Genomic DNA, 24,205 nt, shown 5'->3' on the forward strand with positions numbered 1-24,205 from the left:
CTGGGGTGTTAGTTGAGAAGGCAGGTTCATGGGGTTTCAGCTGCTGTGGGTGGCAGGACTCAGGCTGCATCCCAGGCAGGGCCTTCTCTGACCTCCCAGGAAGAACAGGAAATGAGGATGTCAGTTGTGTTCGCAGACCGTAAGAAGTGGGTGCTGGAGAGATGGTTCCATCAGTAAAGGCACTGAGAAAGCCCGATGACCGGAGTCCAGTCCTCAAAACTTGAGGCCTCAAACTCACAGAGATCCACCTGCCTCTGCCTCCCGAGTGCTGGGATTAAAGGTGTGCACCACTGCCCAGCTGACATATCGTCTTCTGATAACCCTTGATGAACTGTTTATTCTGTCTGGTCTGGAGTGAAAGGATGGTTGGTCTTTCCTGAGGAAGGACAGATCCGTGGTTCCCCTTCTAAAGTGCTCTGGGTGTTCCTGGTGTGTCCCCAGAGGGCCTGAGAGGACAGTGCCTCTCAGCAGTGCACCAGGGTTCTTGAGTTCAAGGATCAGCTGTAGTCCAGAGTTAGGGGAAAGGGACCTCTGTTTCTGATGTTCTGATCTACTGACTCCGGACCCCATGTCTGGAAAGGCTGGGAGGACTAGGTGTTCTGTGCAATGTGCACTATGACCTGGGGGTTCCAGGTGAGTCCCACAAAATGGCACAGCCGGCAGGTGAGCAGGAATAGTTGCCCTGGAGTGAGATGTGCCAAGGTGCCAGTTCTCTCCAGGTAGAGAAGCCTACCCAGAGAAGCAATCTCTTGGTCTCTATAAAAGCACAGTTCAGATAAAGCACACACACGTGTCTGAGAAACTGCTTCGGTGGGAGAACATGGGAGAGGCTAGCACAGAGGGGCCCAGGTTTAGCTTGTGTGTGTGGTCACCCGGGCCAGCCCAGTCTCCTGCCCACGGTCTTGCTCTTAGCACACCCGAGGAGGTTGACAGCAGAGGACCTCCCACCCCAGGAGGTTGACAGCACAGGACCTCCCACCCCAGGAGATTGACAGCAGAGGACCTCCCACCCCAGGAGATTGACAGCAGAGGACCTCCCACCCCAGGAGGCTGACAGCAGAGGACCTCCCACCCCAGGAGGTTGACAGCAGAGGACCTCCCACCCCAGGAGGCTGACAGCAGAGGACTTCCCACCCCAGGAGGTTGACAGCACAGGACCTCCCACTCCAAGAGGCTGACAGCAGAGGACCTCCCACCCCAGGAGATTGACAGCAGAGGACCTCCCACCCCAGGAGATTGACAGCAGAGGACCTCCCACCCCAGGAGACTGACAGCAGAGGACCTCCCACCCCAGGAGATTGACAGCAGAGGACCTCCCACCCCAGGAGGTTGGCAGCACAGGTCCTCCCACCCCAGGAGGTTAGCAGCAGAGGATCTCTCTTGTCCTTAGGTTTGGCTGGGATGTTTATTTTCAAGGCCCTGCTTGCCTTTGGCCTGTGCCGCTCCTAGAGAGCAGTCTTGTCTCCCTGTTTTCACATATTATGGCTGCCACAATGATAGTGGGTGAGGATAAAAGTGCTGTGGGATGTTCTGTATGTCAAATATGTTGCTCTGATTGGTTAGTAAATAAAACACTGATTGGCCAGTAGCCAGGCAGGAAGGATAGGCGGAACAAGCAGAGAAGAGAATTGAGAGAACAGGAAGGCTGAGAGAGAGACACTGCCAGCCGCCGCCATGACTAGCAGCATGTGAAGATGCTGGTAAGCCACAAGCCACGTGGCAAGGTATAGATTTATAGAAATGGATTAATTTAAGATATAAGAACAGTTAGCAAGAAGCCTGGTATGGCCATACAGTTTGTAAGCAATATAAGTCTCTGTGTTTACTTGGTTGGGTCTGAGCGGCTGTGGGACTGGCGGGTATTAGAGATTTGTCCTGACTGTGGGCCAGGCAGGAAAACTTTAGCTACATAAAAGAGTGCATTTTATAGCCGGGCAGTGGTAGCACACGCCTTCAATCTCAGCACTCAGGAGGCAAAGGCAGGTGGATCTCTGTAGATGTAACCAACCGTCTTATTAAATAAGAAACACAGAGCCAATACAGAGATGAAAGCCAAGAGGTCAGAGCAATAGCTAAGAGCTAAAAACCTTACCCTTCACTGTCACTGTACCTCTCCAAAAGAGAGCTACTTCCTGTGTCTCTCTTTTTTTTTTTATAGAGTTTCTGTTCTGCCTTCTCATTGGTTATAAACCCAACCACATGACCTCCTAGTCACTGCCTGTCTGTACAGACCTTCAGGTCTTCTATGGTTGGTATTGAGATTAAAGGCGTGTGTCTCCAATGCTGGCTGTATCCTTGAACACACAGAGATCTACCTAGCTCTGCCTCCCAAGAGCTGGGATTGAAGGCGTGCACCACCACCTCCTGACTTTCTGCTATGGCTTGCTAATAGCTCTGACCCCCGGGCAACTTTATTTATTAACATACAAGTCACATTTCAGTACAAATAAAATATCACTATAGATCTCTGTGGGTTCAAGGCCAGCCTGGTCTACAGGGTTAGTTTCAGGACAGCCAGAACTGCTATACAGAGAAATCCTGCCTCAAAAAACAAAACAACAAAACCCTATCTCAAAAAACAAAAATAAAACAAACAAACAAAAAAATCAGGTTAAATTTTTAGAAATTGTGTGTATGATTGCTTTGTCTGCATGTATGTATGTTGTTTGTTTTTTACTCTTTTTTTTTCTCTCTTGGCTCTTTGGGGGCTCCACCATCCAGCTCCCAAATAAATCATACATGGAGGTTTATTCTTTTTTTTTTTGGAGACAGGGTTTCTCTCTGTAGTTTTGGTCGGTGCCTGTCCTGGATCTCACTCTGTAGACCAGGCTGGCCTTGAACTCACAAAGATCTATCTGCCTGACTCTGCTTCCTGAGTCTGGGATTAAAGGTGTTCACCACCAGCGCCAGGTGGAGGTTCATTCTTAATTATAAATGTCTGGCCTTAGCTTGACTTGCTTCTAGTCAGCTTTTCTTTTTTTTTTTTTTGGTTTTTCGAGACAGGGTTTCTCTGTGTAGCTTTGCGCCTTTCCTGGAACTCACTCTGTAGACCAGGCTGGCCTCGAACTCACAGAGATCCGCCTGCCTCTGCCTCCTGAGTGCTGGGATTAAAGGCGTGCACCACCACCGCCCGGCTAGTCAGCTTTTCTTAACTTATCCCATCTATCTTTTGCCTCTGGACTTTTTCCTTTCTCTATTTCTATATACCTATTCTCTCCTCCTTACTCTGTGTGGCTGGGTGGCTGGGTGGCTGGGTGGCTGGGTGGCTGGGTGGCTGGGTGGCTGGGTGGCTGGGTGGCTGGCCCCTGAAGTCCTCCTCTCCTTGTTCTCTTGCTCCTTCTTTTCTCCTCTCCCAGATTTCTCCTTCTATTCTTTCTGCCTGCCAGCCCTGCCTATCCTTTCTCCTGCCTTGCTATAGGTTGTTCAGCTCTTTATTAGTCCATCAGGTGTTTTAGACAGGCAAAGTAACACAGCTTCACGGAGGTAAACACATGCAAAATAAACAAAAGTAACACACATTAAAATAATATTCTCCAACATATGTACATATGCTGTATGTGTACCTGGTGCCCTGGGAGGGCAGACGAGGATGTCAGACACCTTGGAACTGGAATTACAGGTGGTTGTGAGCTGCCACGTGGGTGCTGGTAAGTGAACCTGGGTCCCCTACAAGAACAGCCAGTGCTCTTAACCACTGAGCCACCTCTCCAGCCCCCAACTTCTTTCTCCCATTCTCTTTCTCTCTGTTTTGGGGGGTGGTGGTGGCAGGGTCTCATTATGCTGCCCTAACTGGCCTCAAATTTACAGAAATTCACCTGCCTCTGCCTCCCAAGTGCTCCGGTTAAGGCTGTGCATCCTCATGCCCATGCCAATATTTTTATTTAGTGAAAGACTATCATTTAACAGAGAGAAGGATCGCAAGATTGTGTAGAAAAGGTGGGGGAAGGGGGGCGGTGCCCTCTTTAGGCAGAACAGACACTGTTGACACAGACGACACAGGAGTGCCACCCGAGAATCTCTGGTGGTGTCTTCCTGAGTTTGACAGGCATTTCTCCCAAATCAGCAAAATCTAAAGCAGGACAGGAGACAGTAGGATGTAAAGTTACACAGAAGTGTGGGTGCAGGTTCCAGGACAACGTGTGGGGGGTTAGTTCTCCCACCACGTGGTTCCCTGGGATTGAACTAAAGTCGTCAGCCTTGGCAGTAAGCGCTTTTATCAGCTGAGCCATCTTGCTGGCCCCATTTTCATGTTATAAATGACTGTTTATGGGGTAAAGGTAGCCCCTGTGTTGTTTTCTGCCGTGCCACAGCCTAGGACTCTTAGTTTAGGGTTGCTGGAGGTCAACTCAGCATCCTTATGCACCCAGTTGCTTTCAGTATCACCTAAACAAGCACATCTATAGGTGCATACTTCATATTTCAAAGTCTGGTTGCTTTGCATAATTTGTAAAACTCCCCAACTTCTTCTAGCCATAGATAAGACAAATCCTGGGGCTCTGAAAAGACCCCACATAGCTGCTGCCCTTTGGAGCTCTAATTCAGTCTCTCCACTGAAGGCCCTTCTCCCATTCTCTGTAGGCAGAGAAATCTCCTTTCTCCCTGCGGCTGGGAGTCTTGGACATTCTGGGAAGCCTTCCACTGTGAGGGTTCTCTCTGGAAGCACTCCAGACTGCATCCGGTACTTTCCCCATGCCATTCTACTGCCACCTCATGGCCATGCCTTTGTTCTGATCAGTCCCCAACCTTCAGACTCAGTACTGACATACACAGCCTTCCACAGAAAAATGTGCATGGTGAGATGCTTGCCTTTTGTTTTTTTTTTTTTTTATCACCGTTTATTTATATATTTGTTTGTCTGTGTGGAGCATGCATGTGGAGGTCAGAGGACAACCTGTAGGAGTCAGTTCTCTCCTACCACGTGGGGTCTGGAGAGAGGACTCTGGCCATCAAGTCTGGCAAGTGTCCTTACTCACCACGCCCTCTCGCCAGCCCTGAGATGCTTTGGCTTTGTTTTCGCATTTGAGGTGGAGAGGCTTTCCTTCATTCTGCAGGGCAGAACTGTCCTCCATTCTGCATACACACTGCCTTTTCTGCATCTATTTATGCTGAGGGATGCTTAGGTTGGTTGGCTATTGTGAATAACACTTCAACAAATGCAGAATGCAGGTTTCATTTCAACATATTGATTTCCTGTCACTGGGACATACTCTTGAGTAGTGGGATCACTTGATTATGGCAGTTCTTCTAACGTCTACAGACCATTCCCACTGTTTTCCACAATAGCTGCATTACTTTACAGACCACACTAACAGCGTGCAAGAGCTCTCTTTCCCTGCATCCTTGCCCATTCTCACTATCTTTTGTCTTTTTGGCAATGCTCAGTTATGATCTTCTTGCTTTCATTTCCCTGGTACTGGGATGACAAGCATGCTCCACTATTCCTGGCTCGATATGGTGGTTTTTAAAGTACATTTCTGACTGGTGATTTTGAGCATTTTTTCCATATACTCATTGGCCATTTGGGTATCTTTTGAGAAATATTTGCTTAGGTCCCTCACATATTGGTAAGCTGAGTTTTCTTGCTATCAAGTTGTCTGAATTCTGGTAAATTTTGGATGCTAACTCTATCAGATAAGTAATTTACAAACGTTTTCTCCCATGCTGTAAGCCACCTCTTCATTCTGTTCACTGCTGCTTATCTGCCTATGAGCTTCTTATATTAATACAATACTTGGGAGCATTATTTTTAAAACATTCCATTCTACCCCTTGTTGGCTCACTAGCTGTAAGTGCTGTGTTTAGTGGTTGTGTTCAAGTGTACACTATACCTGTTTACTGTAACCCATCGTAAAGGGACAGCAAGCCACACACGCAGTGGAAGCACTCTGCGAAGACCCTCTAGGCTTGTGTACTGTGTCACCACTACACTTTGCTTTCATGTGTCATAGGTTGCAATGGCTGGCTGATCTTGGTTGTCAGCTTGACGCAGTTGGGAAGAGGGAACCTCAACTGAGGGATTGCTTCCATCAGGCTAGCCTATGACCACGTCTACCAGGCATTCTTTCCCGTTGTTAATTAATGTAGGAGGGGCCAGACAACTGTGGGTGGTGCCATCCCTAGGCAGAAGGTTTGGGTTGTGTAAGAAAGGTAACAGAACGTTGGAAGCAAGCCAGCAGGGCAGTGTTCCTCTGTGGTTTTCGCTTTAGTTCCTGCCTCGGTTTCTCTTCGATGGTGGACTGTAACTTGTAAGCCAAATAAACCTGTTCCCTCCCCAGGCTGCTTTTGGTTAGTGTTTTGTCATAGCAACAGAGTGAACTAGAGCAGTGGTCTTTATTCAGTTGTTACTGGCTTTACTTTAGACATAGTACTATTTTTTTCTCTCTCGATTCCTCTGGGTAGATGCAGAGTCCCATCTTGTACCTGTTCCCTTTTGCTCTGAGATTTCCTTGTACATTGCTTGTGACTCTGTAACTGTCACAACCACTGTCTTCAGCTTTTCTGTGTCAATCATCTTTGCTTCATCTTTGTTTTGGAAGCTATTTTATCTGGGTATAAAATCCTTGTTTAATGCTGGGTGGTGGTGGTGCATGCCTTTAATCCCAGCACTTGGGAGGCAGAGGTAGGAGGATCTCTGTGAGTCTGAGGCCAGCCTGGTCAAAAAAGCAAGTTCCAGGACAGCCAAAGCTATAACACAGAGAAACCCTGTCTTGAAAAGCCAAAAGAGAATCCTTGTTTGACAGTTTTATTTCCCCCAGTATTTCTTACAAGAAAACTGGTTATTAATTCTCCTTCTATCTCTGTAACATCTTTCCCCTCCTATGGCTGGTTTTATTTTAAATACTGTTTAGAAGTAACTTGTGAAAAAAAAGAAGTAACTTGTGGCATGAAAATTAATGTAGTTTTCTTTGGTATTTGTTAACCATTTGGGGTCCGTTAGCTTATGATTTTAAGCAAATTTTTGAAAACCTCTGGTCATCGTGTCTTCAAATGGCTTTTACTCCCTGCCTTCTTTCCCAAGGGGCTCCTCCTGGGTTAGACGGAGTGGCCCTATAGCTCCTGAGGCACTATACATCATCTATTTAAGTTGGTTTTTTTAATTCAGATTATTTGGAATAGTTTCTACTGCCATCTTCAACTCCACCGACTTTTCCCTGGTGTCTCATCGACCGAGTCCTTCCGGCATGCTCTTCTTCCTCAGAAACGATAAACTACAGGACACTTGCAGGCGCGTGCAGCATTCTGCTTGCATTACTCATCTCCTCACCTCGCACACTTTCCTCTTGTGGAACACAGAACTGTTTTAATGCCCTCATCTAATAATCTGACCAGTGCTGACATTCTGAGTCAGTACCGATCCATTTTCCCCTACTTTCGTTATGCACTGTTTCTCTGCACGGAAGCACTGCAACATTAAGTCCAGGACAAACCCTTCCACTGCTGCCCATACCAACGTCTGCAAAAAGAGTTTGCATTTATGCCAACATTGTACACACCCCTCTCACAGCATCTTGCTACATTTGTTGCAATGTCTGTAGCATATGCCCTTTTCATCCCCCAGAAAAGACTTCCTGGCTCCATCCTCTAACCCTTTCTATACGTCCTAACTATATATTTCTATTATAGATGTTTTACTGCTGTCTCTCTAGAACCCAGAACCTGATGCATATTCACACTCAATACATTTGCTAAATCAATGATGAAGCCCAAGTTGAGGCTGCCAGTACATTCTGTGTTTAATTTCGTTTGTGTGCTGGGACAGACCATCCCACGTGGTGCTGGTTGGCCTGACACTTGCAGCAATCCCCTCCCTGTTTCCTCACAGCTCTGCCTATCTTCACTCTCTCTCACAGGCTCCTTCCCATTCTGACTTTCCTTACTAGTATTCCTTGGAACTCACTCTTCCCTGCATTTCCAGGTCAGATCATTTACTGTCTTTCTGGGGAGGGTGGGGTACTTTCAATGATACCCCTTATGCCTTTTTGACTCTGTACATGTTTCTGTTAGCTCCCCAAATGGACTGTAGTGTGGAGAGGTGGGAGTTGTCCATACAGTCACTTTATACATCTTAAGAGGCATCATTCTCTCCACTGGTATTGCTAAAAACAAGGCAGAGAGCATCATGTTAACTTCAACAGGCCAAGCGCATCATTTACTCACAGGAAGCTGGGTGTGGAAGGTCCCTTTCAGTGACAATCACCCATAACAACAACACCCATGACAATCTTTGTGCTTAAAATCAAATTTGACCCCACAGAATATTACTGGGTCATGGTTCTGAAGTAGATTTGATCTTTATCTTGCTTTTTTAAATTTTTTGCTATTGAAAAAAAAACCATGTCCTATTTTCTAAGAAACAATACAAGGGATATCCTATTAAATAGTACTTCCACAGAACCAAGGAAATCCTGCTATCATACAGCCAGATGTTTATTTATGCAAACATATTAAAATTACTCTGAGTCTTCAAAATAATGTTATCATGAACACATAAAACAGATAATAAAACGAATGTCAAAATTTCATTTTTAGTTCATAAGAAAAATACAGAAATAAAATTCTCTTCCATAAAGCACAGGGGTTGGCTGGAGTGAGAAAATGTAAGCACCCTAGCCTCTGCCTGGGAAGATGCCTGGGGCCTCTGTTCTAAAAAGCATTTCAGCAACCAGAATTCCTGTAAAAAGATGAAGCTTTCTTGCCAAAATGAGATCTTGAGGACCCACATAGCCTCATCAATTGCTTGCTGAGTGAACTAGCACAGAAAAGAACACACTCAGAGGTTCCTCCAAGCAGAAAACAGGTGATTCACAAGTCGACAAAGAGCAAAAGACAAATGCTTTATTATGAGATCTGTTCAAGTAAGAGTTCAGTGTGCACCAGTGAGTGAATGAGGGTCTGCATTGAATGTTGTGAATGAACACCGGGTTAAAAAGGGGCCACACGCTTTTGTTTTGTTGCCCTCTACCCTTCCCTAAGGCAAAAAACACATCAGTTAGAACAGAATGTTAAGAAGAAAGCTACATCAATCACAGTACAGTACAGAAGATAAAACCACCTTTGTCTGGAAGCCATTGTGTAACAGCCCATCACCTACACTGGCAGCGTCCAGGTAGTTTCCAAGGACAGCACTGATCACAGCAATAATTTTCTCTCAACTGGTAAGCTTTGGGAACATTTTCTTTTCCTCAGGAGTATGCAGATGGGGCCATATGCTGATATTACAGTGAATCACAACATTAAATAAAACTGCACAGTCAACTTCCAAGGCTTTTCAGTACAAAGTAAGCGTTAAAAAGGTACCGTTTCTAGTGGCTTTACATCGCATACGTCACTAATTATCAAAGAAGAGAAGGCAAATGACCAGTCACAAAGCTGCACATTACAGGCATAATGTTGTGGAAGAAACACAACTTGAGCAAAAAATCGAAAACAAATGGGTTCTGAGGGAGCCAAGTGAACCACCAGGCAAACATAAATCTGTAATGAATGGGTGTGGAGAGCACGTCTTGCTCTTGGGTCACTACAGTGGTACGGGTGGATGGAGCCGGGGAGGACACTGGGGCAGATGCTCCCAATGCCTGTCAGTTCCTGAGGCGGCATCACATCTTAGCCAATGCAGTCAACATCGTACAGATGAGCTTGTGCTATGAGACATCCCGACACTCTTGCATTCCCAGATACCCTGCGCGTTCCGAAGGCAGCAAACCTAAGTGCTGGTTTATTTCTCAACAGCCAGGTGAATTATGGATTCTTTCACTCTCTGCTGCTAATTAGCAGGTCAGAAAACAAAGGGCAAAATAAACTCGGTAAAGATTTCATTTCTTACCTCGGTACTTCTGAGTTAGCTCAAGGCAAAGCTATGGTTTCTTTTCACTTGGTTTAGAAAAGTCTAGGTGCCGACACTGTAAACACTTTGTGTCCCCCAGCTACACCTTGTCTTGACACAGGCTGACAGCAAGAAAATCAGGAGAAACTGAGTGACACCAACCACTGTCAACTTCTGGTTTAAATTAAATATGATTTCAAAATAATTTTATAAAGTTCATGCTACAATTTTAAAGACTATTTCTGTGCGCTTTTAATCCTGGACACAATATTCAACATAGCATGATGGAGGTAAGAATTAAAAAAAAAAAACCAAAATGTAAATAACAGGGAAAACCATTTTCAAATTTCAAATTTCAAAGCATTAACCATACATTTCTGTGTGGAGATCTAGACAAGTATACAGGTTTTAAAGCAATCATATTTTATTATACAACTCTATGAACAGAAAATGAACAGAAATACACAATATACTTACCTGTACATGTGAACCTACTTTTTAAGCTACAGATTCTTATTATAGCTCATACTGACTTTAATTTTACAGTTCATAACTATGTATAACCTTATTGCAGTAAGGACAAATTCTACATGGGAGATTCACAGGTGGACCACAGTAGGCATCACCAGTACATTCAAAACCTGTAGCTCAGATGTGGGTGCGTCTTCCCTCTTCCTGGAGCTCACACATCATTACAGCTTAAGCTCATTTGCTATTTTGGATGCAATGTTCTTAAAGGCAATAGATGTCCCAGATATTCGCTTGAAGCGGACCCCATTCAGTGAGAGCCGAGGTAACTTGCAGACTTCCATCTCCCACTGCACAAGGCTGTCCTGCCTAGCATCTCCGTGGACACAGAAGAGCAAGAACCTTTCTTTCTGTTCGTAGTCACAGTTGTTGGCGTCTAACACTTTTCTGATCTCTCTCATCATGTCATTGGGGTCCATCGAGCTAGTGGTCTTCATGCTCCACGTGAACCGCAAAGAACGCGGCTTGGAGTCCTTGCCCTCTTCCTTGTCTCTTTCCTTTGGTTCCCCTGATGTACTTCTAGAAGAAGAGGGAAAAGGGAAACAATTAAAACCAAAGTTCTATTCAGCAAAGAAATTACAACCATAAAATGTGAGTGATAACTCCATGCCTAACTGAACTATGGGACCAGAGATGCATGCTACCATGCTGCGTATAAACAGGCCCAGAGGCACATGGGCTTTGGCATTGAGCATCTTCAGTCTAAAGCTGCAAACTGTCTTAAGTGCATTTGTTCCTGGGAAGGAATTTCTAGCTGAAAGTGAAAACTTATTGTTTTTTCTATATTCTTCATTTTCTGCACATATACATACCACAAACACACAGACATGCTCTCCTCCACATGTATGCGTGCATGCGTGCGTGCGTGCGTGTGCACACACCCACACACACACCCTTACAAAGACACACACAGACACACATAGGATTCTCCTGATAGAACACAGTATTAGAATATAAATACTTCCCCCTCTTCTGTCCTCTTTGTGTAGGAGCAATGTAACGACTATTGAGGGAAGGGGGATTCAATCTGACAGTCGGGAGGTGGACCGCAATTATGGCAGGACGTCTCAGCAGCACCCTTGCTCTGCTCTTTCCCATTTCTCTACAGGCATATGCAAACCGGCTTAGAAGGCAGCCTGAGCCTCCACCCCTTGTCTATCACTTCCCTCTCTGCTCTCTCCAATGGGACACGCTGGCTTCCATGCTGTCCCTGACCACAGGCCTGTGCGCTCTCTCCAATGGGACACGCTGGCTTCCATGCTGTCCCTGACCACAGGCCTGTGCGCTCTCTCCAAGCCCTGCAGAGGCAAAGCTGACCCACCTGGCTACAGGGACAACTTCCTTTCCTTTTCCCAGTCTTTGCTTGTTTTCTCCACCAGAGTCCATAATAGCCCGGACTCCTGCCCTGGCATGGGTCCTTCTTATTCTAACTCTTCCATACTCAAGCCGTTCGAATCCACGAACGGATCACTTCTTAGGCTTCTTGTTCCCCACCCGACCTCTCCTGTATCTTAAACTCTAGGCAGGCCATCTGCCTGCTTCACTTCTGACACAGCCCAGGCTCCCAGAACTATGCTGGACACAAGAGATGATTGACACACTGGATTTTTATTCATTTATTTATTTATTTTTTTGTTTTTTTGAGACAGGGTTTCTCTGTGTAGTTTTGGTGCCTGTCCTAGATCTCACTCTGTAGCCCAGGCTGGCCTCAAACTCTCAGAAATCTGCCTGGCTCTGCCTCCTGAGTGCTGGGATTAAAGGCATGTGCCACCATGCCCAGCCTGACACACTGAATTTTGCTGTGTGGGTATTGCACAAATAACAGAACCAGAAAACCATTTCAAGTAACCATAGGAGGGTGAACTTAATGGATTTCCATGATTCAGAGTTCCTTGTATTAAATATATTAAATGGTTGTCCAAATACAGATATGTTGCAATTTTTGCCTATAAACATTCCTCACTCATTTGTGAAAGTATATCTTTGAAGGACATTTGTCTCTTCTATAAATCCATACATATACATTTATATATATGTAAGATATAAAATATAAAAAGGAACATAACAAGGTAGTTCCTTTCATTCCAAGATACCTGAACCTCCAAAGTGCTAAAAACTGCAATCTTAAGAAAATAGAGAGTAAGTTACAGAAATACAGGCCAAAGACTATTAAACAGACATAGAAAGTATTTACTTCATCGTCTTTTCTATTTTTCTCTGGGGAAAACCCAGAAAGCATGTCAGTGTAGGGTTTTAGAACATGGTGGTCCAAGACTGGACACTTACCTCAATATATTACTATCATCAAAACCTCTGCATAGTTAATGACCTCAGTGCTCTGCACCCTTCCATGGAGGCTCATCTCAGTGACCACATCACAGAGAGAGAACAGTGTATTTCACCTAGGAATCCCTCTGCTCCGACTCACTCATCTAACAGAACAAGACGCCCAATTCTTTACCAAGTATGCAACTCAAAGTCTGCTGAACTGCAAGCTGATGAACTTGAACTTCATTACGTGCTAGGTGAAATTAGGAAAACCTACTACACTTGGAACGGAAGGAGTCAAAGTGCAGACGCTATCTATCAAGCAACCCCGGGGTCACAGGTGTGAACGCACCCAGCAGCTGTAGCTCACCTGGCTGTGTCGGTTCTGCCACTGGCTTCGCCTTCACTTGGATCCCTCAAAAACAAAGAGAAGGTTGAGATTGAACAATTTGCAAAGCAAAAGGAGATCAAGAAAACGCACAGTTAAAATGACACTGAAGTAAGCTTCCTCATTAACGCTGGGTGTGAATCCTCCTTCACGCTTTTACCGTAACAAGCGTGACTGCCATTTCTTGAGCGTCTACGAGATACGGTTGACAGAAAGTATCAGGTGAAAAGTTAGCTGTTTTTTAAACACAATCTTCTAATTCCAAGCCACAACTATAATTTAATAATTTATCTTTTGGCTTAGTTTAGTATAATCTAAGGATAAGTAAGGTTTAATGACTTATAAATTAAGCTTGATATAATTACATGCATGTCTAGAGGTTGTGGCTCAGTTGAGAAAATGTGCTAACTGTGCAGTTGAACATTAAGCTTGGGGCTGAGCAGCTAAGGCTATGGTTAGGGAACAGGGGCTAAGAAGACAGAGCAGTGGTCCTTGCTGTACCAGCATGAGGACCTGACTCACCCACTGGGGGCATCCGAGGGCCTGTGGCCGGCCTGGCCCAAAGGTCCAGCCTCAGGTTTAGAAAGAGAATTTGTCTCAAGAAATAAGGTAGAGAGTGATAAGAGACACAACACCATCTTCTGGGACACACACACACGCTCACTCACTCACACACTCACAGGTCGGGGTGGGGAGAGAGATTGATTGAATGACTGATTGATCAAGAAAGTGAGCCTGGGCTTGAAAAGATGGCTCAGCGGTTAAGAGCACTGCCTGTTCTTCCAGAGGACATGGGTTCAATTCTTGAAAACTGTAGTCCCACGGGATCTGATGCCCCCTTCTGGTATGTATACATACAGACGAAACACCCATATACATAAACAAATCTTTAAAAAAATGAAAAAAAGTGAGCCCAACATGGTTTTCTAAAAGTAAATACTAATTCTTAAATAGACAATGAATTTATTTGAGAAGTTATACTAAGAATCCACACACAGTAAGTCAGCAGTCTATCCACACAGATGAGTCTAAAACACAGACTGAATTATAAACAGAACAATAATCTCACCTAGATATCCATCTGTAAAAATAAAACCAGAAAAAATGCTAATTGTCTTTGCATTGAAGGTGATTTTTTTTTTTTTTTTTTTTTTTTTGGTTTTTCAAGACAGGGTTTCTCTGTGTAGCTTTGGAGCCTGTCCTGGAACTCACTCAGTAGCCCAGGCTGGCCTCGAACTCAGAGATCCACCTGGCTCTGCCTCCCGAGTGCTGGGATTAAAGGCGTGCGCCACCACAGCCCCACGTGATTAATATTTTTAAGATCTTCCAAAATTCTAACTATTGATATTTCAGGTAATTAAAACTGAGTCAAGTTACAACCTGATAAGCAAATCTAAGAGGTAGTTTATGATAGAACAAAAACTTTGAGAAGCTAGGAAAAGCACCATGTGGAACACTTAAGATTTTAAAAAATGTTTTAGCCTTTCCACATTTATATTTTTATGTAAAATGTGCACCTAGGAGTTAAAGTCAGCACCGCCCTCCTTCCCCTCCCCCTCAGTGCAGAGCCGCTGCACAGCAGCTCAATCTGAGCACTACACATTACAAGTCTCCCAAGCCTGCAGGGCTAACTATAAGGCCCTTTCCATAGATATACTGTGCAAAAAACATTTTTTTTTGGAACTGAAAAGGATAATAAAATGTATTTGCATTCTCAAATGTTTTTTTTTTAATTTCTGTTTTTATAATAATTGCTATTTTTACCAGGCAGGATATTAAATACTCAATGCCACCTGTAAAAATTATTTTATTATAACAAACTGAAGTAAACACATTTCTGAGTCAGTTCACTCCATGCTCCGATCCACTGCATAGAAGGGTAAGTCCTTGTACAGCAAGGACTTAACCTAGTTACACTGTTGATCCCCTCTGCGAAGACAAACACCGGTGCCCGGAAGGGACAAGTCTCCTTGGACTTTTCTGTCCTATTCACGGAGAGTACACGGCCAGCAGGCTCTCAGCATCCAGAATGGCTCTCCCTTACTCCCCACTTCCTTCCCTCTATGGAGCTGAAGTAACTCCAGCCACAGGTTGGTCCCGCTTTCCTGGGAGGGGCGGTTGTGTCAAACAGCCCAAAGAATTGGCTCTGAGTGACCCTGGTGGGAGGCAGACAGGGACACAGAAGCACAGCTGGCAGCAACAGCTGGAGCAGCTTAGCAAGGCTCTGTGATACAAAAGCAAAGAAAGACTGTATGCACAGCAGTTCACACTTAAGGAAGCACACAGGCTGTTACTTTTCACTGAGGAGACACCAAGCCTGGTGGAGAAGCAGCAGAGAACAAGGCGGGATTCAAGGGGGATGCACAGAAGTGCAAACACTAGAGGTGTGCCGAGATACCTGAGGGGGGAAAACGGGACAGGGAGGTCAGCCGGGAGGAGTAGGCACACTACAGAAGTGTGTGTGCCCACAGTCTCAGCAAGATGAAAGCTAATTAGCCCCTCCCTGTTTCTTTGTATTCTTTGCAGTCTGTGGATCAAACTGAAGGCTTTGTGCATGCTCGGCAAGCTCCCCCTCAGCCCTAACGGACGGCTTTCAATAAGGAGTGACTTAACAGGCTTACACTGCATACATGCTGTATGTACGTGTGAGGAGGAAGGAGACCCGCCGCAGGAGGTGACAAATTGACTTTGAGGCAGTGGCAGCAGACAGAAGTAGCCACTCTGACTGGACTGAGAAGGACCATTTGCAAATGTGGAAAGGAATCAACTTTGAGACAACTGGAGGGTGGTGCTACCACTTCGACAAAGTAAGAATGAGGAGAGTGGGGGTCAGAGGCTGAAACTGAGGATGTGGAGATGTGGAGATGTGGGCAACCGGATGCATGGGGATGAAGCTCTGGGAGATCTGGGATCAAGATGGAGGCTGTTAACCTCTCGAGGAGATCACCAAGGTAGACGGGAAACTGGCAGAGGCAGTCCAAAGTCTGTGCACTCTGATGTTTGGAGGTCATGGGAAAGCCAAGGAGCCTGGGAAGGGGCAGCTGGTTTGTGAGGCAGGAAAACCAGCCAAGAGAGGAAAGTGGCTCAACTTTGAAAGACACTACAAGAGCCTGGCGGGGGCAGCGCACGCCTTTAACCCCAGCACTCGGGAGGCAGAGGCAGGCGGATCTCTGTGAGTTCGAGGCCAGCCTGTCTACAGAGCGAGATCCAGGACAGGCACCAAAACTACACAGAGAAACCCTGTCTCGAAAAACAAAAAAACCACAAAAAAACAAAAAAAAGAAAGAAAGAAAGACAGACACTACAAGAACCAGGGTCCACAGTCACCTCACGGCTCTATCTACACCAGTGACTGACAGTCTCACTAGCGCCCTACAAACAGCTGCCAACACACCCTGACTCCGTTACAGACTGCGGGTAGACTTTAGGCCTTTCTCTCACAAGGTGTCACTCTGCATACCTGTCCAAACAGCACAAGGTCACTGATGGTCTGTTGAGACACTTGCGTTTGAGGATTTAAGGTTTGAAACTCAACTGTGGGGTCCTACACAGAGGCTCACAGGCTGGAGGGAGGAGGCTGCTGCTCTTCTCTACCCACCCATGCTTTCTGTTTGCTTGTGGTGGGGTGCTATTTTGTAATAGCAATCCACCTTCCTTCTGAGTGCTGGGATTAAAGACATGAACCACCATGCCCAGCTTCTCCAAGAAATACTAGGAACATTAATTAGAGACACTGCAAGTATCACAGTTTCTTCTTCATTTATGATTTAAGGTTTAGCTCATGAAAATACATGATATGGACCCTTAGACAATCATGCCTTTCCATCGACTCATCCTAATATTTCCCTTGTTAGCTCCATAGCCCTTGCCTAGCAGTGTTTTGTATGTAGCAGGGCTCCCATTACATGTAGTGATGTAATTTACTATTTACACCAGTCTGCATTTGCTTGGCAACCCATATAATCAATGTGCATTGTGCACTGGATAAGCATGACTACTTTGTACCAAGTACAGTTGTACTGTTTCCCTGGATTATAAGTCCATTAAACACATATTCATCTAGTGTGGATAACAGCACTTGCCGCCAAGTCTGATGCTCTGAGCTCCACCCCAGACACCACATGATGGAAGGGGAGAACTGACTTTTGCAAGTGTCCTTTCATTCCTTCCTCTCCATATGCTATGGTACGTGCTCCCCTGCCCATCTCAATAAATAAATAGTGTAAAAAATTAAACTAATTATTTTTGAATGATACATGAGCTTATATTTAATTTTTTTCCTAAATAAAAACATTTTAAATCTTAGGCAATTTTTTAAAACTTTTTTTTTTTTTTTTTTTTTTTTAAAACAGGGTCTCTCTCCATAGCCCTGGCTGTTCTAAAACTTGCTATGTAGATCTGGCTGTCCTTGAACTCACAGAGCTCTGCCTGCTTCTACTTCTGAGGTGCTGGGATTATAGGTGTGTGCACCATGCCTAGCAAAACGATTTTCAGGTTAAGTTTTTGCTCTATTCTACAGAAGCTTTACATTCTTTTTGTGAAGAGCCTTGTGTGTCCCAGGCTGAGCTCTGATGCATTCTCTAGCCAAGGGTGATCTTGAACTTCTTGCTGCACTTCCTGAGTGATGGATTACGAAGTGCCGGGCACTGACCGTGGCTTCATGGGGGTTCAGCAATACTCCATCAACTGAGCCCATCTCCAGCCCTCAAGTTCTCAATTTGCCCATTTGTAATTGCTCTCTCTTAAGGAAAGAGACTATTTGTTCCTGGTGTTTCACACTCAGTTCCTGAAAAAGGGCAGCTTCAGTGAGAAGCCATGACTCTAGAGAAAAGAAGCAAGGTCCCTCTTCAGCAGAGAAAACCACCACAGCCCGAGGGTACTGACCTGCGCACGAACTTGGAAGTGATTTTGCTTATTATACCAGTTGACGTCCCCCTCCTGGCGTGTGCAAAGGCGCCCGTTTCATGGGACGGGGAGGCAGGAGGCCCATTGTAAGCTGCGCTGCGGCGCTCTCGGAGCTGCTCCCCATGGAAAGTGCTTCGGCTGGAGCTCCCTCGGGGAAACCGGGTCCTGTCTGGAGTGGCTGCGGCAGCACTAATACTGTGAGCAGATGGAGAAGCAGCCGGCGCCCTCTGAGCTGCACTGCTGGGAGAGAGGAAGACAGTCTTCAGAATAATGACAGGCGCAGCTTTCACTCAGGCTGAAAACTGGGGAGGGAGGAAGTGGGGCTACTTCTGTTGCTCCAATGATTTTGCTCACATTAGAAATGAGGTGCATGGGATAATAAATTTACTGTCTCATTATACAAGGACGGGAGGTCAGTTTAAAAATATACACTTCTTGTAAAATTTGGTGATTAAACATTAAAAAATTACTGACATGAAGACAAATATGTCAGAATCCAGAATGCCCAACCTGGGTGCTGCCTATGTGTTTTACTATGTAATCTGTATTATCTGGGACTCCAAACGCTTCAAAACCCCAAAGTTTTTGAGCATTGATATGACACTACACATAAAAATTCCACGTGTGATCTCATGTGAAGTGCACTGAAAACACTATTAAGTATCTTCAGGCTGTGCACGTAAGGTACGCCAAAGACCTAAGTGAGTTCCATGTCTAAAGCCATGTCCTATCCCAACTCTCTCATTATACGCATGCAAATATTGCAGAGCTGGAAATGTCCAAAATTCAAAAGGCTCCTGGGCCTAGGAATTTTAATAAGGGGTACCCAATCTGAATATTACTAATGTACATTGCTCAGCAACATACAGAATGAACTTTATTGTTTGCCAAAAAGCCTTTTTATAACACTACCCCATGTTTCTACTTTAGACCCCAGGGAATTCAATGCTACATGGTGCTGTCAACATGACTGACAAACGCAATTACTGAAGTGAGAACATGTTCAGATGTTCTGAGCTTCAGAAATCCTACAAGAGGTAAAACTCAAAAATGTGAATTGAATTATACCCAAGCAGTTGCCTGACTGATAACGCAGCTGCTAGGACCCAAGGCCACAGTGCCTAGCCGGGTTCGTTTTTATGTGTCTTTTCTTTGGGGGGCAGGTTTCCAGATAGGGTTTCTCTGTGTAACAGCCCTGGCTGTCCTGGACCTTGCTTTATAGACGAGGCTGGCCTCGAACACACAAAGATCCACCTACTTCTCCTGAGTGCTGGGATTAAATGTGTGTGCCATCATATCTGGCTTTTTGTGCGTCTCATTTTTCTCCCCGCTCCCCCATGTAACCCTGGCTGTGCTGCAACTCACTCTGCAGACCAGGCTGGCCTCAAACTCACAGAGATCCGCCTGCCTTTGCCTCCCGAGTGTTGGGATTAAAGGTGTACGCACCACTGCCTGATCTTTTAATTTTACATTTATTTTTATATTATGTGCATTAGTGTTTTGTCTGCATATATGTCTGTGTGAGGGTGTTGGATCACCTGGAAATGGAGCTATAGATAGTTGGGAGCTGCCATGTGGGTGCTAGGAACTGAACCCAGGTCCTCTGGAAGAGCAGCCAGTACTCTTAACCGCTGAGCCATCTCTCCAGCCTCCTGATCATTTTTTTTAAAGCTTAATTTATTTGTGTGCATGTGCACATGTGTGCTCCTGCCACAGTGCATGTGTGGAGGTCAGAAGACAACTCCCAGCTGGTTCTCCTTTCACCGTGTGGATTCCAGGGACAGACCGAGGTCACTGGGCTTGGCGGTAGGCACTCAGTTTACTTGACTGACACACCAGCAGCAATGCTTTGTGGATGGATTAAAACTACACTCCTGTAAGAACATTCTTCTCAGCTGGGCAGCGGTGGCACATGCCTCCAATCCCAGCACTCGGGAGGCAGAGGCAGGCGGATCTCTGTGAGTTCGAGGCCAGCCTGGGCTACCGAGTGAGTTCCAGGACAACCAGAGCTACACAGAGAAACTCTGTCTCAAAAAACCAAAACAAAGAACATTCTTCTTGAAAACGATTTCAAGTAGTTTTAGATGACCGCTGAAGCACACAATAAGTGTGAACCACAATCAACCCTTTGCTGAAGCACACAACAGGTGTGAACCACAATCAACACTTTGCTGAAGCACACAACAGGTGTGAACCACAATCAACACTTTGCTGAAGCACACAAGTGTGAACCCCAATCAGCACTTTGCTGAAGCACACAACAGGTGTGAACCACAATCAGCACTTTGCTGAAGCACACAAGTGTGAACCCCAATCAACACTTTGCTGAAGCACACAACAGGTGTGTACCACAATCAGCACTTTCCTGTCGCCGTGTCCTTTCCGAGCACTCTTGAGGAGACAGTGACTGCAGAGAACGCAGAGTAAGCAGGACTCACCCAGGCCGGTAGGCTTCAGAGCCATCTTTAATGGTTGGCAGTGTGACTTTAATAGGGTGGCCAGAGGTCGACATAGACTTCTGGTGGCGGGGCCGTGCTGAGGGGCCAGCAGAAGCTGCTGTGGAACCTGCAGAGGACATGCTGCTGGCAGACATCTCTGTAAGGCTTGACACACAAGGAAAAGTCCAGTTACTAAAACCCAAGGAAGAGATTTCCTAAATCTCAATCGACACTTTCATGACCGAAACACTTGAAAGAAACGAACACATTCTTACTCCCCATTTTAGGTGTGTCCACTGAAAAGCTCTTAGATTTTTGTTCGGTGTCTGGGAAAGCAGGGCTTATGTATGGATGTGTGACAGCTACAGAGAGATGATTACTGCGGAGACATTTTTCACTTATTCTAAGATTAGTTTTGTGTGATGTGTTGCTGTGAAACTTCCTGCATCATTTAAGCACTGAGAACTTACAGCTATATGAAAACCGCCATTTCTATAGACAGCACCTTTTAGCTTATATCAGTTCATGCTATGAAGAACAGGCTAGCCACTATGGGTATAAGGAGCCACAGATTAGCTTTGGTATAGGAGACACAGTAAATAATTGGAAATCAACTTCCAACCACCAAGCCTAAAGAATGTCACCCCTCAGGAGGCCACAGTTTCCTTGTGTGCCTACAACTAAAAGGAAGAGATGTGAGGGTGGCCTGTCCCCTGCTAAATAGGTGGAGTTGAGAACAGAACTTCACACAGCAGGCGTGCTGGGGGATGGCCTTTCTGTAGGCTGTGAATATGTGTTGCTACCACTGCTTAATAAACAAGCTGCTTTGGCCTATGGCAAGGCAGCTTAGAGGCAGGTGGGAGATCCAAGCAGAGAGACAGGGAGGAGAAAGGCAGGGTCGGAGGAGATGTGGAGAGTCACCTGGGGAAGCTGGATGTAATACAACACAGGAAAATCCACAAGACATGTGTTGATACACAGACTAGTAGAAATGGGTTAATTTAAGATGTAAGAGCTAGCTAGTAAGAAGTCTGAGCCATAGATCAAACAGTTTGTAATTAATGTTATGCCTCTGAGTAATTATTTTATAAGCAGCTATGGGACTGCTGGTAGGAGAGATTTGTCCAGACCGTGGGCCCAGGCAGGACCGAGAAACTTCCTGCTGTACATGTGCCTCATCCTCTTTGAGCTACAATGAGTAGTTTTTCCAACTACAATAAAACTCAGTAAGGAGTTTGTGGTTCTTCATTCAGTTGAGGTGGGCACACTTCTCTAGAGGACGGGAAGGAAGCCTTATTATTAGGGTATACTATGAGTTGGTTGAAGTGTAAGGGACAGACGGATGATGGAGGCAGGGTACATGTGGAGAGAAAGACTCGGTCTCCTCAGATTGGGATTGTACATGCCACTTTGGAACTGAGGAATATTTACTTCCATATTTTGTTCAGAAACTTGGAAGTTATTCCCTAAACACACTTCCACTCTTTCATCCTGGTACCAAGGGAAAAACTCCAGTGAGATGGCTATTGTAGTCTTACGGCTCTGAATTTCCTTTCCTGTGACCCCCACCCTACAGACATCTCAGCAAAGCTAATCTGCAGCAGTGACAGAGACCCTTTACCTGCTGTCTCTTCCATTCTGCAGTGCTGTGTACCGGTCTGTGGTCCTTTCACACACGTACGTATTCCTCCTCGCCATGCTTCCTCCAGAATATACATTGTTCTTTATGAAGAAAAATAAAAAAATTATATTAGTGTGAAATCAAATAAGTATTTAAAACTGTTAATTATTAGAAAAACTTCACAGCATAATTTTAATTTATTAGAATCTCATATAAGCAAGATCCACTTTTTATACTTTCTCATATTTAGATTTTAGAAATAAAAAGCGAAGCAAAAGAAAACCAAAACAACAAAAAACAAAAACGCCACCAAACCACACCAACTATTGTCTCAGTTTACAGTTCCACAGGAGCAACCATCTAGCACGGGGAAGCAATAGGAAAGCGGGACTCACTCCTCAGCAAGTGGCTGGTTGAGCAGGGCAGAGCAGCGAGCAGGGCAGTATGAACGGGGCAGTGAAGAGGGCACGCCCTCCAGAAGCCTGTGGTCTTCTGCACCTACTGGGGAATTTCACCTCTGTTCCAGGTCAGTGCATGCCTGCTGAGGGCTCATGGAGGGCAGAGCAGTGCAATCTAAGACACTGCCCATAACCCTCTGTTTGAGTTAGGAGTCAGGCCACATGTAAACAAGAGAAAGAGTAGCAAGGAAGGGATAGACAGACAGACAGGCTATTCTCCTGACCACTCAGAAGACCCTTGACTGTCACCTACTCCATCAGGCCTGTCAAACACTATCTGTTACCAGTAATAGAATGGACGGGGGTGGTTTTCTGTCTTTTGTGTTTTCGTTTTGTTGCTGTTTGCAGTGCTGGGAATCCAACCCCGGGTCTTGCCCATGCTAAGCAAACACTTTACCATGGGGCTGCACCCCAAGCCCAGGAGGAATGACCTCAAAAGACATAAAACTCACTGTTTCATCCTTGCTCCAGTGAAAATATCGTCCTACCTAATCTAGCTTTTACAATTCTTTAAAATACACAGTTAATCTAACATTTGTTTAGTATGAGCATTAGAAAGTTAATAGGTATTTCCTCAAATTCAGATGCAGAAGGGGAAAATCATATAAGCAAATTTGTACAAGTGCAGCTTTTAAAATCTTTCAGTATGTGGAGAGAGATCTCGGCAGTCCCCTGCCAGAGGACCTGAGCCTGATTCCTAGCATCATCTCAGGAGCTCACAACTTCCTGTAACTCCAGCTCCCGGGAATCCAATGACCTATTCTGGCCTCTGAGGGCATCTGCATACCTGCAGCGCCCACTCTCTCTCACACACACACACACACGAATAAAGATAATAAATCTTAAAAAAAAGGAACAACAGAATTGTAGAAGGATTCATACTATTCAAAAAGAAAGGTTGAATAAATCATGACACGTGTCAATTGATACTGATTAAAACCATGCAGCTTTTACAAAGATCTGCATGCTCCCATCTAGAAGGACCCTGCACCAGTGTGAAAACAAAATACAATTGCTGTAGGATATGTGCACACTGTGAAGATGTATTGCTGTGACTGGTGTGATAAAGAGACGAATGGTCAACAGCTAGGCAGGAAGAGGTCAGGCAGGACTTCTGAGGACAGAGAGGACTCTGGGAAGAAGAAAGGCAGAGTTGCCAGCCAGATACGGAGGAAGCAGGATGGGCAGTGCCAAGAAAGGTAACGCTGCGTGGCAGAGTGTAGATTAATATAAGGGTTAAGAGCTGGTTGAGGACAAGCCTAAGCTAAAGGCCAAGCTTTCATAATTAATAATAAATTTCCATGTCGTTACTTGTGAACTGGTGGCCAACAAAAAAGCTTGCTACATACAGTACTGACCTAACTACCATGGAAAGAAAGAAACAGCTGTTACGTTCATATGGACTAGCCTCCACAGGAGACTCCAGTGAGGACACAGGACACAGCCATGGGCACTGGTGAGATGTGGACTAGCCTCCACAGGAGACTCGACCGGGGACACAGGACACAGCCATGGGCACTGGTGAGATGTGGACTAGCCTCCACAGGAGACTCCACCGGGGACACAGGACACAGCCATGGGCACTGGTGAGATGTGGACTAGCCTCCACAGGAGACTCGACCGGGGACACAGGACACAGCCATGGGCACTGGTGAGATGTGGACTAGCCTCCACAGGAGACTCCACCGGGGACACAGGACACAGCCACGGGCACTGGTGAGATGTGGACTAGCCTCCACAGGAGACCCCACCGGGGACACAGGACACAGCCACGGG

At 45.4% G+C, this 24,205-nt stretch overlaps 1 protein-coding gene across 2 annotated transcripts in view; it reads right to left on the reverse strand.

Annotated features, from left to right (window-relative positions):
• Positions 1–8,809: 8,809 nt before the first annotated feature.
• Mark1 (microtubule affinity regulating kinase 1) overlaps positions 8,810–24,205 on the reverse strand; it is a 118,143-nt gene continuing 102,747 nt past the window's right edge. The window contains exons 14-18 of one of the 2 annotated variants that reach the window (XM_052737928.1): positions 21,972–22,072; positions 20,351–20,515; positions 17,892–18,149; positions 12,990–13,034; positions 8,810–10,870 (exon numbers count right to left, since the gene is read on the reverse strand). In XM_052737928.1, coding sequence (XP_052593888.1) covers positions 10,516–10,870; positions 12,990–13,034; positions 17,892–18,149; positions 20,351–20,515; positions 21,972–22,072 — 924 coding nt within the window. In that variant the 3' untranslated portion in view covers positions 8,810–10,515. Of the gene's footprint in view, positions 10,871–12,989; positions 13,035–17,891; positions 18,153–20,350; positions 20,516–21,971; positions 22,073–24,205 lie in introns of both variants that reach the window. The other variant, XM_052737927.1, reaches the window with a different exon arrangement.

The sequence above is a fragment of the Peromyscus californicus genome, unplaced genomic scaffold, assembly GCF_007827085.1.
Source record: "Peromyscus californicus insignis strain IS unplaced genomic scaffold, ASM782708v3 Scaffold_14__1_contigs__length_90479793_seg_2, whole genome shotgun sequence".
Lineage (NCBI taxonomy): Eukaryota > Metazoa > Chordata > Mammalia > Rodentia > Cricetidae > Peromyscus > Peromyscus californicus.